General features: G+C 35.6%; 1 protein-coding gene across 1 annotated transcript; it reads left to right on the forward strand.

Moving 5' to 3' along the window:
* The first annotated feature begins 6,246 nt into the window (after positions 1-6,246).
* Positions 6,247-12,227, forward strand: LOC147283602 (ras-related protein RABC1-like). Its single transcript, XM_086243284.1, has 6 exons — positions 6,247-6,545; positions 6,640-6,708; positions 7,754-7,819; positions 8,304-8,425; positions 11,365-11,493; positions 11,769-12,227. Exons 1-6 carry the CDS (start codon positions 6,407-6,409, stop codon positions 11,874-11,876), a joined length of 633 nt encoding a protein of 210 aa, XP_086099410.1. The 5' UTR covers positions 6,247-6,406; the 3' UTR covers positions 11,877-12,227.
* The last annotated feature ends 2,314 nt before the right edge of the window (positions 12,228-14,541 follow it).

Here is a 14,541-nt window from a genome sequence, read left to right on the forward strand (position 1 = left end):
TTGCAAATACATAAAGGTGATATTGAAGCAAGAAATGGCTCAAAGATATGATATGTTGAACCCATAAATGGTGATAATTTTTCAGCCGTTAGGGGGAGAAAGGCCGATTCATGTTGAACGATGTGAAATTTATGAAAAACATCATCAACTTTGCTTGATTCTAAGTATGAATCTATAGTTCAAAGGATCATTCACTTGCACAAATTGCAAGTCAATTGTTATATGTGTTGATACAAATAAAGTGACAAAGTTGCATGTTTCGGTGACAAATGGCCCAGCCAGATTGGTGTCCATGTAGGACAACCTGATAATATGAATGACACACTTAATGCGTTGTAAAAATCTATAGGCTCCCAAAGGTTCAGACCATATGGAAAGGTCCATACAAGCCTAATTTCATATATCCACATTCTCTAAATGATCATCCAGATGAGATGACAGTCTTAGAAAAGACTCAAGTCTATGAGATGAGAATTAAAGCCCCAAAAGTGGCTTGGGTACCCAATAGCTTGAAATATCTTTATGCATGCATAAGAGAATTGTGGGATACAAATTAACAAGATGATCATCAATGATCGATATATTGATTCATAATACGTACTGAATTGATTAAGGGCTATGGTGACGAGAAACCACGTTTATGATAATGTCGACAAATAAAATGATTGGCCAAACTAGAAAGAGGCAATTCCAATAAAATTGATTATGATTGAGAAACATGGATTAATTAGACCTATAGTTCAAACACCAAATTAGTGATGATAAACCATAAAGGTTGCAAATGAGTGTTTGTTGTAAAGTAAAATTAAATCGCTAATACGGGACACAATTTCTCAATGAGACATGAGATTTGATATTCTTCTACTATAGATGCAGCCACGAAACGTGTTCACTGCATATGGAGATTTACATTTATGAAATGTTTAAGGCACATTACCAAGCGATTTCTTAAGGGATTTAAAGCCCAATTTCTATTAAAATAAACATAGTACATGAAATACATGAGTTGTTTAAAGAAATTTTTTGAAGGATTCAAAGAGCCTAAAGTCCAAATTATGTACTCAAGTTTATTACCATAAATATGGTTAAATTGTCTTGATTAGTACTTTGATAATAGATAAATCGAATTTGAATTCAATATCGTTGCAACGTATTCAAAACTTTTGGATAAATCAATTGAAGCTCCTGAAGAGCCTTTGAAAATATACAAAAATTTGTATATATTAATGGCCAGTTATGTCATGTAATTTCTCCAATATCCAAGTATTGATTTCCTTCTTTTAATTTTTCGATCCCTTATTAATAATAGGGAGTATATGAGATTTGAGAATTATATTTAACCACTTGATTTAGTGGAACTATATTTTGTTGGCATTGTTTAAATCTCAACAGGATTTCAATGGATGATCCCCTATAGATATTCTTAATGGGGGAGTAACTCATCAAGGAAAACATCCAACCATTTTGCGTGCTGTACTTTTTTTCCTTCGACTAGATTTTTGTCTCATCGGGTTTTTCCTAGCAAGGTTTTAATGAGGCAACATTAAGTGCATCCAACACTGTCAATGATCTTATAAAATATTGTACTCTTTTTCCTTCGCCTTGGTTTTATCCCACTGGGTTTTCCTAAGCAAGATTTTAACGAGGCAATCGTCACTGATTGAAAAACTCATATCAACATCAGGGAGAGCTTGTCATCGCACTGTACTCTTTTCCCTTCGTCCAAGGCTTTTGTCCCATTGGGTTTTCTTGGCAAGGTTTTAATGAGGCAGTGTCGTACGTCTACCATAGTTATGAGAAACACAGATTGTACTATTTTCCTTAGTTAGTCTTTTTCCCATAGGGTTTTGACTAGTAAGGTTTTTAATGAGGCATATTTGATGTGAAATGGACATCCAAGGGGGAGTGTTATGAATATTAGTATCTATGTGGCTGTCCATATTTATCCAATTTATTTATCTAATATTTTTTGTTATTTATTTGATGTATTAGATAAATAGTAAGAGTCTTATTCCATGTAAAACTAGGAGATTTGGATGTTTATCCCAAGTCATCCTGAAACTTATAAATAAAGGACCTATGTGAGGAGCAAGGGATTAAATTTTGATTTTTAGGGGTTCCAAAATTTTAACACACATTCGATCAAATTTCGGAATATTTCGGTGAAATATTCGAAATTTCGAACACTGGCGGTAATCCAGTAAAGCAGCCAATTTTTTTGAATTTGAGATGAATTTCGTCGAAATTTCGCTAACTTACCCAGTAAAGCAGTAACTCAGGCTACCCAGCTGTAACGCCCTGATCCTCGGGCCCAAAAATACACTGAAACTTTGTCCTTTAAACCTCTTTTCAAAGAATGAGCCATGCATTTAATATAATAAAGAAATACGTTAACTAAATCATAGTGTGAGCCCAAAGATATTGATGTAAAAATTACTTTCTAAAATCGGTTAAAATCACTGTATAAAATCATTTACATAAAACAAAGTGAGTCACACTGCTTCGTCTTCTCCTCACTGCCTCCTCAGTCTGCTTAACCTGCAAAAACACAATTAACCACACTGCACCATATCCATGGTACACCGGGTCATTCAAACAAATAACCCGATAAACTCACTATAGCTCGTAGGAGTGAAATGACGTAAATATTTATCCTTGATAAGAAATCACAAGGCCTCAAAATAGTCAGTTATCTCAATTTACAATCCACAAAATATTCGCAATAAATCCAGGGCGTAACTAATTAATCTTCATAAGTCCGAAATTCTTCAATCATCTAATATTTCATCAATAATAATAATTATACTCTAACAAATCAATTGCCTAATCATCAACCATTAACCTCAACCTCAATCATTCACATCCTAATTAATAACCTCAATGCATAAACACCATCATTTCCGTCCTCATGATTCAAGCCTAGACTTTACTAAGTCCTAGCAAACCAATGCAATACAAGCAACCAAACAACCATCTATCTAATTTCACACACTTCGTTTCTTGGAAATCCTCCAGCTTTATAACTACTTTCAAAAATCTCTTCTTTCAAAACCATTTTTAAATCCCCTCAATCGCAAATCAAACTCTGAACTGAATTTATCCTTGGAAACTGATATCTCGAAACACTTATTCTTAAAACTCACATCATTCTCGTACCTGTACTGTAGACAATGTCCTGGCCACAATCCCGCACTCGGGCAGGCTCAAATCCTAGTCACAATCTCGTACGGAAGGTCACTCCGCACGAGCAGGCTCGTATCCTGGCCACAATCTCATACGGAGGGGTCACTCCATACGAGCAGGCTCGTATCCTGGCCACAATCCCGTGCATTTTACACAGGCAGGCTCGACCGGTTAACACGTGCATTTACACAGCAGTCTTTAAATATTCTTTTCTAAATTCTCCTTATCAAACCCACTCATCAAAAGGAGGTGTCTCTCCTCAAATCACAACGTCTCAATCAACATTGTATAAATAATCAATTATAAACATATTCCACTCACTGTTTACTCCGAACTACACCGAAACCTTTCCGAGATTGATTCCTACTCACGACCCTTCACTTGCTTGTCACTCAAATCATACCAACACTTTCTCAATACTCAATTCGATCAAATCGGTAAATTAATCGCCTAATCATCATTTATTTACTTCGACAATAAACATTTCTTTCCTAGTTCAGCCATTATCCTCAGGACAAACTCTAAAATTCCAAATTAATTCCTTAACCTCAGATCCTCATCAATTCATTCTCATGATCCAAATCCTACCCTTAGCCTTCCTAACATAAAGCAACAAACACACAAAACAGACCATTCAATAACAGTACTCTACATTAAAATCTGATAAGTGTCATTCACAGTTCAACTACGTAAAAGACCGAAATACCCTTCACGGTGCCATTGCTCGAATACCAAATCCGGCAACATAACGGCAGCGGGAATGAGATTTCCCGAGCCCGTGTACCTGTTAGAACCAGACAACCAACTTAAATATAAACAGAATTCACAACTGGTCGTTTAGCCTCCAAAACGGGCGGCCGCCACCACACACAGTGGCTGCCCGGCCTTAAACAACACAGAAATTTCACAGAATTCACCAAACAACCTCTGAGGGTCTCCTAGAAGTTCAATTTGGGCAAAAAGAGACAAATAACCGCTGACCCGCCGCCACAAGTGGCGGAGGCAGTGGTGGCTGCGGCGACAGATCCTTAAAAAATTGGTTTTTCAACTAAAATCAACCCCAACTAACCTAGGCACTTCAATTGGACAAAAAACAACTCAGAATTCATTCAAATATGCTCAATTCAAGGTAAACCCGAAATGGGTACAAGCCCTAAAATTTAAATCTCCAATTTCTCAAAATTGACACGCAAGAACAAGGGGAAAAGAAGCCCATACCTAGAGGATCATTTCTCGTAACTGGATCGAGGGCCAAATCTCGCCGGAAAAGCTCGAACTGGCCGGAGAAGCCGCCGGCCTAAAATTTCTCGATCTGCCGCCGTGAGGGGTCGTCGGAGCTAGGGGAGGACATGGCTGAACTCGCCGAGGCCTGGGGAAGAAAACCCAGGTGGTCCGGCGCCGCGATTTGGCCGAAAAATGCAGATAGCCGGAGAAGGGTTCGATCGGATCCGGCGCTGGGTGTCTCAGGTCTGGGGTTTTCTGGGTTGATGGCGGCCACTGGGATGAAGAGGAGAGAGAGACGAGCAACCTGGGCCAAACACCCAGTCCAGCCGCCGCCGGACGTGCCGCCACGCGCTGGTGGAAGGGGCGGCAAGGGTGAAGGGCGAGAGAGACGCGGGAGAGAGAGAGAGAGAGAGAGAGAGAGAGAGAGAGAGAAATGAGGAGAGAGAACTGACTTTTGGGGTTTTAAAACCCACCTTTGTAAAAATTACAAGTTTGCCACTCGCTTCAAAAGCCCGTATCTTTCAAACCGTAGCTCCGATTGACGCGTGCCACATGTTTACGAATTTGTGGACTCGAGACCAATCCAACGGACCCAAAGTCAAAGACGAAAGTCCATTAATTTTAAAAGTCAACTTTTTGTCATGCCCAATTTAACACAAAATTTAAAAATTAACCCTAAACCTCTTTAAATTCCAAAATCCTTAAAATAAATATTCAAAATATTTAAAATAATTATCTGAAAAATACGGGATCTCACACCAGCTAACCCTCACACTGGAGGTAACAAACCCAACCATCTCTGTCTTTTACATTCTCCTTGTTGGCGGTAACAAACCCAGCCACCGGAGTGATTTGGGAGGGAGGAGAGAGAAGAGAGATAGGCATGGAGAAAATCAGATTGGGGAGGGAGAAAGAGATTGGCGCAGGAGAGGGAGGAGAGAGAAGAGAGAAGAGAAAGAGATGATATATTATAGCGGCTAGGAGGTAGGGACTAACTGGGAGAGAGAGAAAAGAGAGGGAAGAATGAGAGAATCACGGAAAGAAAGGAAAAAGGAAAGAAAGGAAAAAGGAAAGGAAAGAAAAAAAAAAAAAGAAAGAAAAAAAAAAAGAAAAAAAGGAAAAGAAAAAAAAACAAAAGAAAGAAAAAAAAAAAAAGGGTTTGGACTCTTTGGACAATTGGAAAGAAAAAAAATGTTTGAGATTTCGTTTGGCTTTTTTAAGGTTTCGTTTAGTTATTTTTAAACCCTAACCATAATACATTTTTATATATAAAATAATAAAAAATACTTTTAAGGTCTAAACCCTAATATCTTATACTATATATATATTTTAAAGAATATATGGTATATAGGGTTTAATGTATAAATTATAGAATATAAATAATATTATAGTATATAAAGTATATAGGGTTTAGTATTATAGTTTAGTGTATAGATTATAGATTATAAAGAATATACTAATTTTATTTAACAGTATTTATCTTTAGCACGCATTATGTTTATTTTATATCACATGAAATCTATTATATAATTTGGTTTTTTCAATATTTTTTATCAATGTTGTAGATAATATGTGAAATAAACATATGGTAAAGTTTCATTCAAAATTTTCGTATTTTGATAGTAATTTTCGTTGTTTCCATCTAATTTTTGTCGAAATTTAAAAATTTTCGAGATTTTTGTCAAAATTTTCATCAAAATTTTCTAAAAACTCAAAATTTTATTCCTCGGTGAGGAGAAAGATCGTCCCTCAATTCCTTATTACTTTTCTCTCTGTTCTATTATCTTTTCAATATAAACCAGATAGTGCCAAGAAAATGAAAACAATTAGTATTGAGAAAGAGGGAGGGAGGGAGAGAAAAAAACGAAACGTTCCGAGTTGAAAGCAAACTCGGTAGAAGTGTGAAATTACAGTTGTGTCCTTGGTTGCAACAGTTTGTTGTTTGTTTGATAGATCTTGGCATTGCATTGAAATCTTGGATGTGCTGCATTTCATTGAAATGGAATCATCGGCTTCAAATCAAACGGAGTTCGATTACTTGTTCAAGCTGTTGATGATTGGGGATTCAGGGGTTGGCAAGAGCAGTCTCCTCCTCAGCTTCACTTCCGATTCCTTCGAAGACCTTTCGCCTACCATCGGTTTGCATTTCCTTCCTCTGATCCTTCAGATTTCCTATCCTCTTTCACTTTCTTGAATTTCATGCTTTGCTTTTCTTTTCTTTTTTGGGTGCAGGTGTTGATTTTAAGGTAAAATATGTTAGTCTTGGAGGCAAAAAGCTCAAGCTTGCAATTTGGGATACAGGTAATCCCAAAGCACTGCTCATCTTCAAATTTTTGAGTTTTTTACAGTTGTAGTGCTTATTCTTATATGATTAGGTCATTTGGAAAGTTATCATTACGAAAATTTGTATGATCAATTTCAGATTTCAGAAATGCTGGAACATTTTCAAAAAGAAAATGATTCAATTAAACGTAACTAAAGGATTTGTGATACTAGTAGCTCGTTGTGGATTTTCTGCTATTTACAGGCTCGTTTTATAATTTTCCTTAATAAAAAATAAAACAATGAGAAACTACTCCTTTCCTGGTGTGTCCCTAAGGATGATATTGATTTTGAGTTTTTATTACCCATCCACATAAAGTTGATCAGGCTATCATAGCAACTATTTGTTGTATTTTAATTATCACTTTTGATTGTATGTTAATCAATTCCTTTATTGCTCGGAATGTTTTAATCTAACCAACCTTGTTTCCTTCTGACCAAAAAAACAAAAAAGAACCAACCTTGTTTGCATTCAAGTTTCTGTTTCCCCGCACCCCCTGTTTTTTTGGTAGAAGCAATTGTTTTGTTTTGTTTTGTTTTTTCTTTAATTTTTATTTTTATTTTAATGTGTTAATGGTTTTCCTTTGCAACACAAATTGTGTAATTGTCCAAGTGCAAACACATGTGGTTCCAAAGAACAACTAAAATTCTTTCCAGTTGAGATTGAATCATAAGACTTGCACTCTCCATGTCAAGATTTAATATGAATGGTTAAGATTACAAATGAGAGCTGCTGACTTTAAGTGAAAAAAATTTCTGCACTCATGCTAAGATTTGCCTTTAAACTGTCCCTTACAGATCTATTTGTTGGCTGTTTGCTTGTGTGCTTGTTGACATCGTGTCTTACTTCATGAGATCTTCTTGTTATAAATGCATGGATAAGCTATTCATGACCTTGGATATACTTCACTGCTTCTTTTGCTAGGAATTCATTTTTCTTGTACCCTTCACCATTCTCTTTGTAAAGAGGACGGCTTGGACTCTTCCATTTCTAACAGGTTCTAAATGTTTATTATTAACTCAGCTGGTCAAGAGAGATTTAGAACCTTGACAAGTTCATATTACAGAGGTGCCCAAGGGATCATTATGGGTATGTTTTACCTACAGCTGTATTATATTATTGTTTCAAGTGAAATTGCAGATAATGGATATTTCAAAGTTGTGAATTTTCCTTGAAATTTTGGAAAATTCTTAGGTCACTGTCTTGTTCTCAAAACCTAAGATTGGAATCTTTAACAGAAGTGTAGTGCTAGGGATCCAAAATTTTTGTGCCAAATTTAAGTCCAAAATGAGGTGGCATAGCCACATCATCAGTTTTGAGTTATTTAAAAATTGTAAACCCTAAAAATAAGGTGGGTGAATCCTATGTGGCATATGCCATGTCATTTGCCATTCTAATTCAGTACACAAATTTGGGATCCCTAGCATTATTACCTGTTGTCATGTGGGTTGACATGCAGACGTCTTTTCATGATTAATTGAAATATTTAGTTATGAGAAAATAACTGTTTGTGGGCCTCTGATTCCGTAATTCTTCCTGTGAAGTAGTCATATGCTTTTTGTAACTGCAACAGTCTATGATGTAACAAGGCGAGAAACATTTACAAACCTTTGTGATATATGGGCCAAGGAAATAGAACTCTATTCAACAAATCAAGACTGCATCAAGTTACTTGTGGGGAACAAAGTTGATAAGGTATTTTATTATTCCAATTTAAATTTCTCAGGAGAAGTATATTTGTTGTTTAAGCATTTTTTGGGGGAAAATGAATTATTCTGTAGGTTCGTTGTGAATGCAATTGGAACACAAGCACTCATTTGTGATCTCTCTCTCTCTCTCTCTCTCTCTCTCTCTCTCTCTCTCTCTCTCTCTCTCTCTCTCTCTCTCTCTCTCTCTCTTCTTCTGTATCCTTCTACCGATAAATCATTTGTTTCTTCTAGAAAAAAAGTATAACTGTCAAGGGTAAGACTGTCATTTTAACCTTAAAAATTAAACAAAAAAGTTATTACCTTCTTCTCTTTCCATAAGCCTCAAAAAAAAAAAAATAATAATAATAATTATAAAAAACAAAAATTAAACACAGTGAAGCACCTCCAACCTTGAAGGTTGGAAGCAAAAGGGTCCAGTTTTGGGGATTCTTTAGATATGGGTTAGGAAAGAGGGGCTAAGAAGTAAAAAACTTGTGGTGGAGAGGTCTGTTCATGGAGGCTCCCTACAATTCAATTTTTTTGGCCAACACAGCCCATATAATAAGGGTTTGTACTGCTAGGGCAAGATTTCTTTTGAAGAATGAGAGATCCAAGGATTTGTGCAATAACAATGAGGCCACCAGAGCAAAAGAGATTGCGGAGAAATTCACTACAAAGGATATTATGGGGCCAAAGAAATTTGCTTGTAAGGTTCAAAATTTGTTTCCAGGGCTTGAGGGTGTTCCCCAAAATATTGGGGGCTCTTGATGTGTATATTTATTCAGAGAACAAAATAATAGGGGAAGTTGATTGTTATGGGATTCTTTGTGCGGATCTGAGAGCAGATGACGAGACAGTGAGGAAACAGTATAGGAACCTACCTCTTATGCTCCGGTCCTGTTAAAAACAAGTCTATAGGAGCTGATGGAGCATTTAAGCTAATTTATGAGGCATGGAGTTTGTTGTCTGCTAAAGTTTAGAGAATAGCATATGCCCAGAGAGGAATGCAAAAAGTATACCAAAAAGTTTGACGACAAGTGGGGTTCACAAGCATCTCTAGGGGACAATGGTTTTACAAGCTCACAAAAAGTACAACATCCAGTGCAAAGGCTCAGAATGTTACCACATGGTCAGGTTACTCTTCAGCCTCTGCTTCATCTCATAAACCAAAAGCCAGTACCTTTAGCACCGTGTCATAAGTGCAAAACGCACTACGAGGGGTCAGGTTAATCATAAACAATTAGAAGGGAAAAGTTGACATTTTTGCAGTCAAACTTGTTCAAATCGCATTTTCTTAATGGTCACCAACGAGAAAAATAACTGAAAACCCCCACAATCAATACAAAACCGTCCCCCAATCGAGAATTCAAGATAGATTAAACTAAGAGGAGTGTTCCTAAAATACTTTGTCTAAGAAGCTCACAAGGATACCAATAATTCGTTCATAAGTCTTATCTACCATGAACAAACACCCCTGAAGACACAAAGATACAAAGATCTTTACCTTCATGAAGGAACAGAAGTTACTTCTATATTGATAAAGTGGAAAGAGGGAATGTGCATACCAAATGGTGTTAGCGGTTGTGCAGTGAGACTAGTTTTGGGGCGATGTCTTGGGTTTTTCTTATCTAAGATCAGTTTTGTTTTTTACTTTTATTCTTCTTATAAGTTTGTGGATTCCTGATCCACTCTGTGTTTTTTTTTTTACTTTGTCTTTTTAATAAAAGTTCTCGTTTCTTCTCAAAAAAAAAAAAAAAATGGTGTTAATCAAGATAAGAAAGGTAACAAGCAACCTCCGGCTGAGGAAAGCTTCTATAGTTGGTTTGGCGATAGTGAGGAGAAAGATATTATGGATGATATTTATGATAAAATTGCGGAGTGAGGAGGAAAGACATTGTATTTTCCTAAGACCCAGATTGATAGACTCTTAGTAAACTAGACTCAAATAGATAATAAAACTTGACATTAACTCTTAGATTGGCTGTTTGACTTATTTATTTATTTATTTAATTATTTTATTCATGCACTACCATGGACACTTCATTCTAGACTCAAAAGGCCTTACTGTTAGATTTGGGCCAATTGGCTTAGTCTTGGGATTCCAAAGAGGATACTTTTTCTAACCAAGCTGTAGCTACTGCATTGCTCTCCTTAGGAACAGAATTTACACCGTGAACCTGTATACCCTGAATCCTTTTTTGGAGAAATTGCCTACCTGGTTTCCCACTGCATCAGTAACTTGAATATGATCATGGAAAAAGAAATACTAATTCCACCCTCCAAAGAGGCCTCCCGTTGCTCGGTGAAAAAATAACTCAAATGATACACTGATTCTGCCACTAGAGAACATGGCAATGCCTTGCCTTAATGCCTCCTCTGAAAACATTGGCTCTGATAGTTGACTAAAAACTCTCATAAGTCTCCAACCAGACATGATAATCTGTAACTTCTAAAGAACCTGTCATTGAGCCTGGTCTGAGCAGCTTCTTTAAGGTACTTTCCCAAAATCTAATAAGGAGAAACTCCTCAATCTATTTGTCTGTCATTTTAATCACACCACTCCTAGATTTCTCGTCGACCTCAATTATGAAGAGCTTCTGTTCTACCCTGAAGTCCCTACCTAAAATGTCTATAGGTCTCTCTCTCATGTCACAATTGAGAATTGAAGTCCTTTGGGCCAATTCTATTTAATGGTAGATTTGATTTTAAATTCGGTGTGGTTTTTTTTTTTTCCAATTGTTATTCTGTTTTGTTGTACTGCTACATCACGACAAGGATGTCCTGTTTTTGGTGGATATTTAACTGAATGAGCACAAGCGACAATACAGGTCAAGTTTGTCTCAAGTTATTTGTGTCAAGCACATGACGGTCTTGAATCATAATGTTTATTTATATTAGGTGCATTTTGAGCTTTTGAAGCTTAAATATATCCTTCTTATTTTTCAGGAAAGTGACAGGGTTGTAACAAAGAAAGAGGGAATAAATTTCGCTAGGGAATCTGGATGTCTCTTTATTGAATGCAGTGCTAAAACTCGAGTTAATGTGCAGCAGTGCTTTGAAGAGCTTGTTTTAAAGGTTTGGAAACCTTTTAACTATTTTAATCTCATTTATGGTGCCTGTGCTAAACTTTATGGAGCTTGTTTTACTGAGAAAAAATCTTTTGACATAAAAAAAGGTAAGAAAACAAAACTGTTTTCATAGTAACAAATAACAATGCAAGGTACTCTGTTAGAACTTTCTCAAAGAATCATAGTAGGTTAATTAGACATACATTGCATGCCTATAATATTATCTTTTTAAATGAAAATTGATAGCAGAATGATGGTATGAAATTGGAATCATATATGCAGATTCTGGATACTCCTAGTCTCTTAGCTGAAGGTTCTAAAGGAGTGAAAAAGAATATCTTCAAGGAGAAACTGCCACAGTCCAATGCATCCACAAGCAGCTGTTGCTGAAGCTGATACCTTCTTCTCAAACTTCTGGCATTTAAGATCTCTAACTTTAGCCGCAAATTGGTTTCTTTTTAAATCCTAAAGAAATTATTCTCATTGTATTCCCTACATGAACAACAAATTACTTGTAAAATATAGATTGTGGTTCTTTTTTTTTTTTTTTTTTTTTTGTGTGTGTGTTTCTTTTGGACTAATCTGTTGTGTACAAACAGAGTAACATTTAGTATCATGTCCAGGCCTGGGAGAATTTACTGATATAGTGCAACATATTTAAGCTGATTTGTTATGTGATTTGTACAGAAGACGAGTTGTGACATCAATAACTGACTCTGTTCCCAAGCTTCAATTTATACTTCTCTTCATTGTTGATAAGGACAAGGGACAAACTTATTTTCTTTTTGGCTTAATATCTGTTTTGTCAACCAAAGTTTAATCCGAATCTCCCATTACCACATGGAATTTATTTTGTCTCACTTTACCACTCATAACTAGTCTTCATGTTTCACTTTATCCTTTTCCACCCATTTTGTTAGTCAATCCATCAAACTCGGTGACGTTAGCAGGGGTATATTTGTATTTTCATCCGCTTAGACAAAAAACTTAACAAAAAATTCTGATATTTTAAAAACTTTTATGTTCAATTAAAAAATATTAAAAACTAAAAAAAATCTCCAAAAGCAGCACCCTCCACTTCCCCTCCATCTCCTCCTCCTCCTCGAAACCTCCCCACCCAACCCGAGCCCCTCCCCTGCCCTTCTCACCACCATGGAGGAAGGCCATGGGATTTGTTTTTTTTTTTTTTTTTGTTTTAATTGAATTTAAAGTTTTTTAAATATTAGAATTTTTTATTAATTATTGTAAAAGTGGCATCTTACATAAATGAAAAATAGACCCACAATGGCCACGACATGCCACATCACCAATCATTTAAAATATTAGAATTTTTTATTAATCTTTTTGTCTATGTGGAAGAAACTATACGAAATGAGAAAAATGCATTTGCCACATGTTTTTTTAGAACCAATTTATTTCAATCTAATTCCAAGTTTATTTGCAAGTGCACAAATCATATAATAGCAATGAGTACAAGTACGAGATCGATCCCACAATGAATGAAACCAATACGATTAATTAACTTAACTTGCAAGCTAAGAATACCCAACTCACACACACGGCATAAAAGGGTTTTTAAAACTAAAACTACATAGTAAAATACCCCTAATGCAAGAAACATAAAAGAGATAATTAGGCTTAGGTCCTTTAGAAAAACAGTTTTTAGATAGAGACCGGTGATGTTTTAAAATTTATAAGAAAATCTTTTTAATTCATAATAAAGTCATTCCCCAATTTGATTGGCATTTCCCTCTATTTGAAAGGTATTTCCCCTCCTAGGGTGTAGAGTGGGCTTTGTAGAGACTGCATGTTTGGTTTTAATTCTGAGATTTTGGGTTCCGCCCAAAATCTTGGAGTTAAAACTTAACATAAAGCCGTCAAAGAAAAAAAATAAAAGGACTTAATTAAAAACCTTAAGTCACTACTGGTCTTAGTCTAAGAAAGACTCATAAAATCGACTGGACTCTAAGTCTCTCAACATAAAATTGGGATGCTAAGACTTAGAATCCACCACTAATCATGAAGTACAACCATAATGGAGTCAAGTAATTCAATTCAAACACATGTGATAAAATTTGTCTACACAAAAGACCTTGGTTATTGGACACTTTTGGCAATCATTCCTCTAAGGCATGAACTAATCCAATTGGTTAACTTGATTTAGACAGTTAACTACACATATTTCCTAGAGCTTGGTTATCACATTCCTAGACATATTAGTCATGTATAGAGTCATTAAGCTTTGTGAGAATATTGACAAACACATAGAGCATATATACAAAACTTGGTTATCATATTATATGACTTCTATGATTTTTAATCATCATGAATACATTTTTTAGGATATTCACTTGTTGCTGGCCTATTGAAATCATGGACTTGGTTCTCGTCTGCACATTTCCACAACTATTACTAGATGCATACAACCCTTAGGTGGCCAATCAAAGAGAGTAAACATCTAGCATGGCATTTAAATAGAGAGTAGCAATTTATCACATGCAAACATTGAATTAAATAAACAAGATCTTAAAATCTATGAGTGATTTATTGTTCAACATGAATCAGGGCTTCATCCTTACCCTAGCATGACAACACTAAATTATAATAAAAGATAAATGTCATTTTGCTCCCATTACTATTGCATTTGTATCAATTTGCTCTCTAGACTATTGCACTTGTATTAGTTTACTCCCCAGACTTCCATTTTTGAAAATAAAGGTACTTGACTTCTCAATTTTGCCAATTGAGGTAATTTTGTGAATTTGCTTGCTTTCCATCAAAAGTTTTGTTTACACAAAGTCAAATCCCTATCACGAAGATTCCTTATTAAGGGAAAAATGGTAGTCACGTGTCCATCACTTGTATTAATTTACCGAGTAAATAGGTGGAATTACCTCAATTGGTAAAATTGAAAAAGTTAAGTACCTTAAGCCCTACTTAGTATCCAATTAAAAAAAAAAATTCAAACACATGGATCCATTTTTAAAATATGAGATTTTAAATCTAATTTTAAAATTTGAAAACTTGTTTGATATGGAACTTAAAACAATTTTTA

This window comes from Dryas octopetala, chromosome 5 (genome assembly GCF_963921425.1).
Source record: "Dryas octopetala chromosome 5, drDryOcto1.1, whole genome shotgun sequence".
Classification (NCBI taxonomy): Eukaryota; Viridiplantae; Streptophyta; class Magnoliopsida; order Rosales; family Rosaceae; genus Dryas; species Dryas octopetala.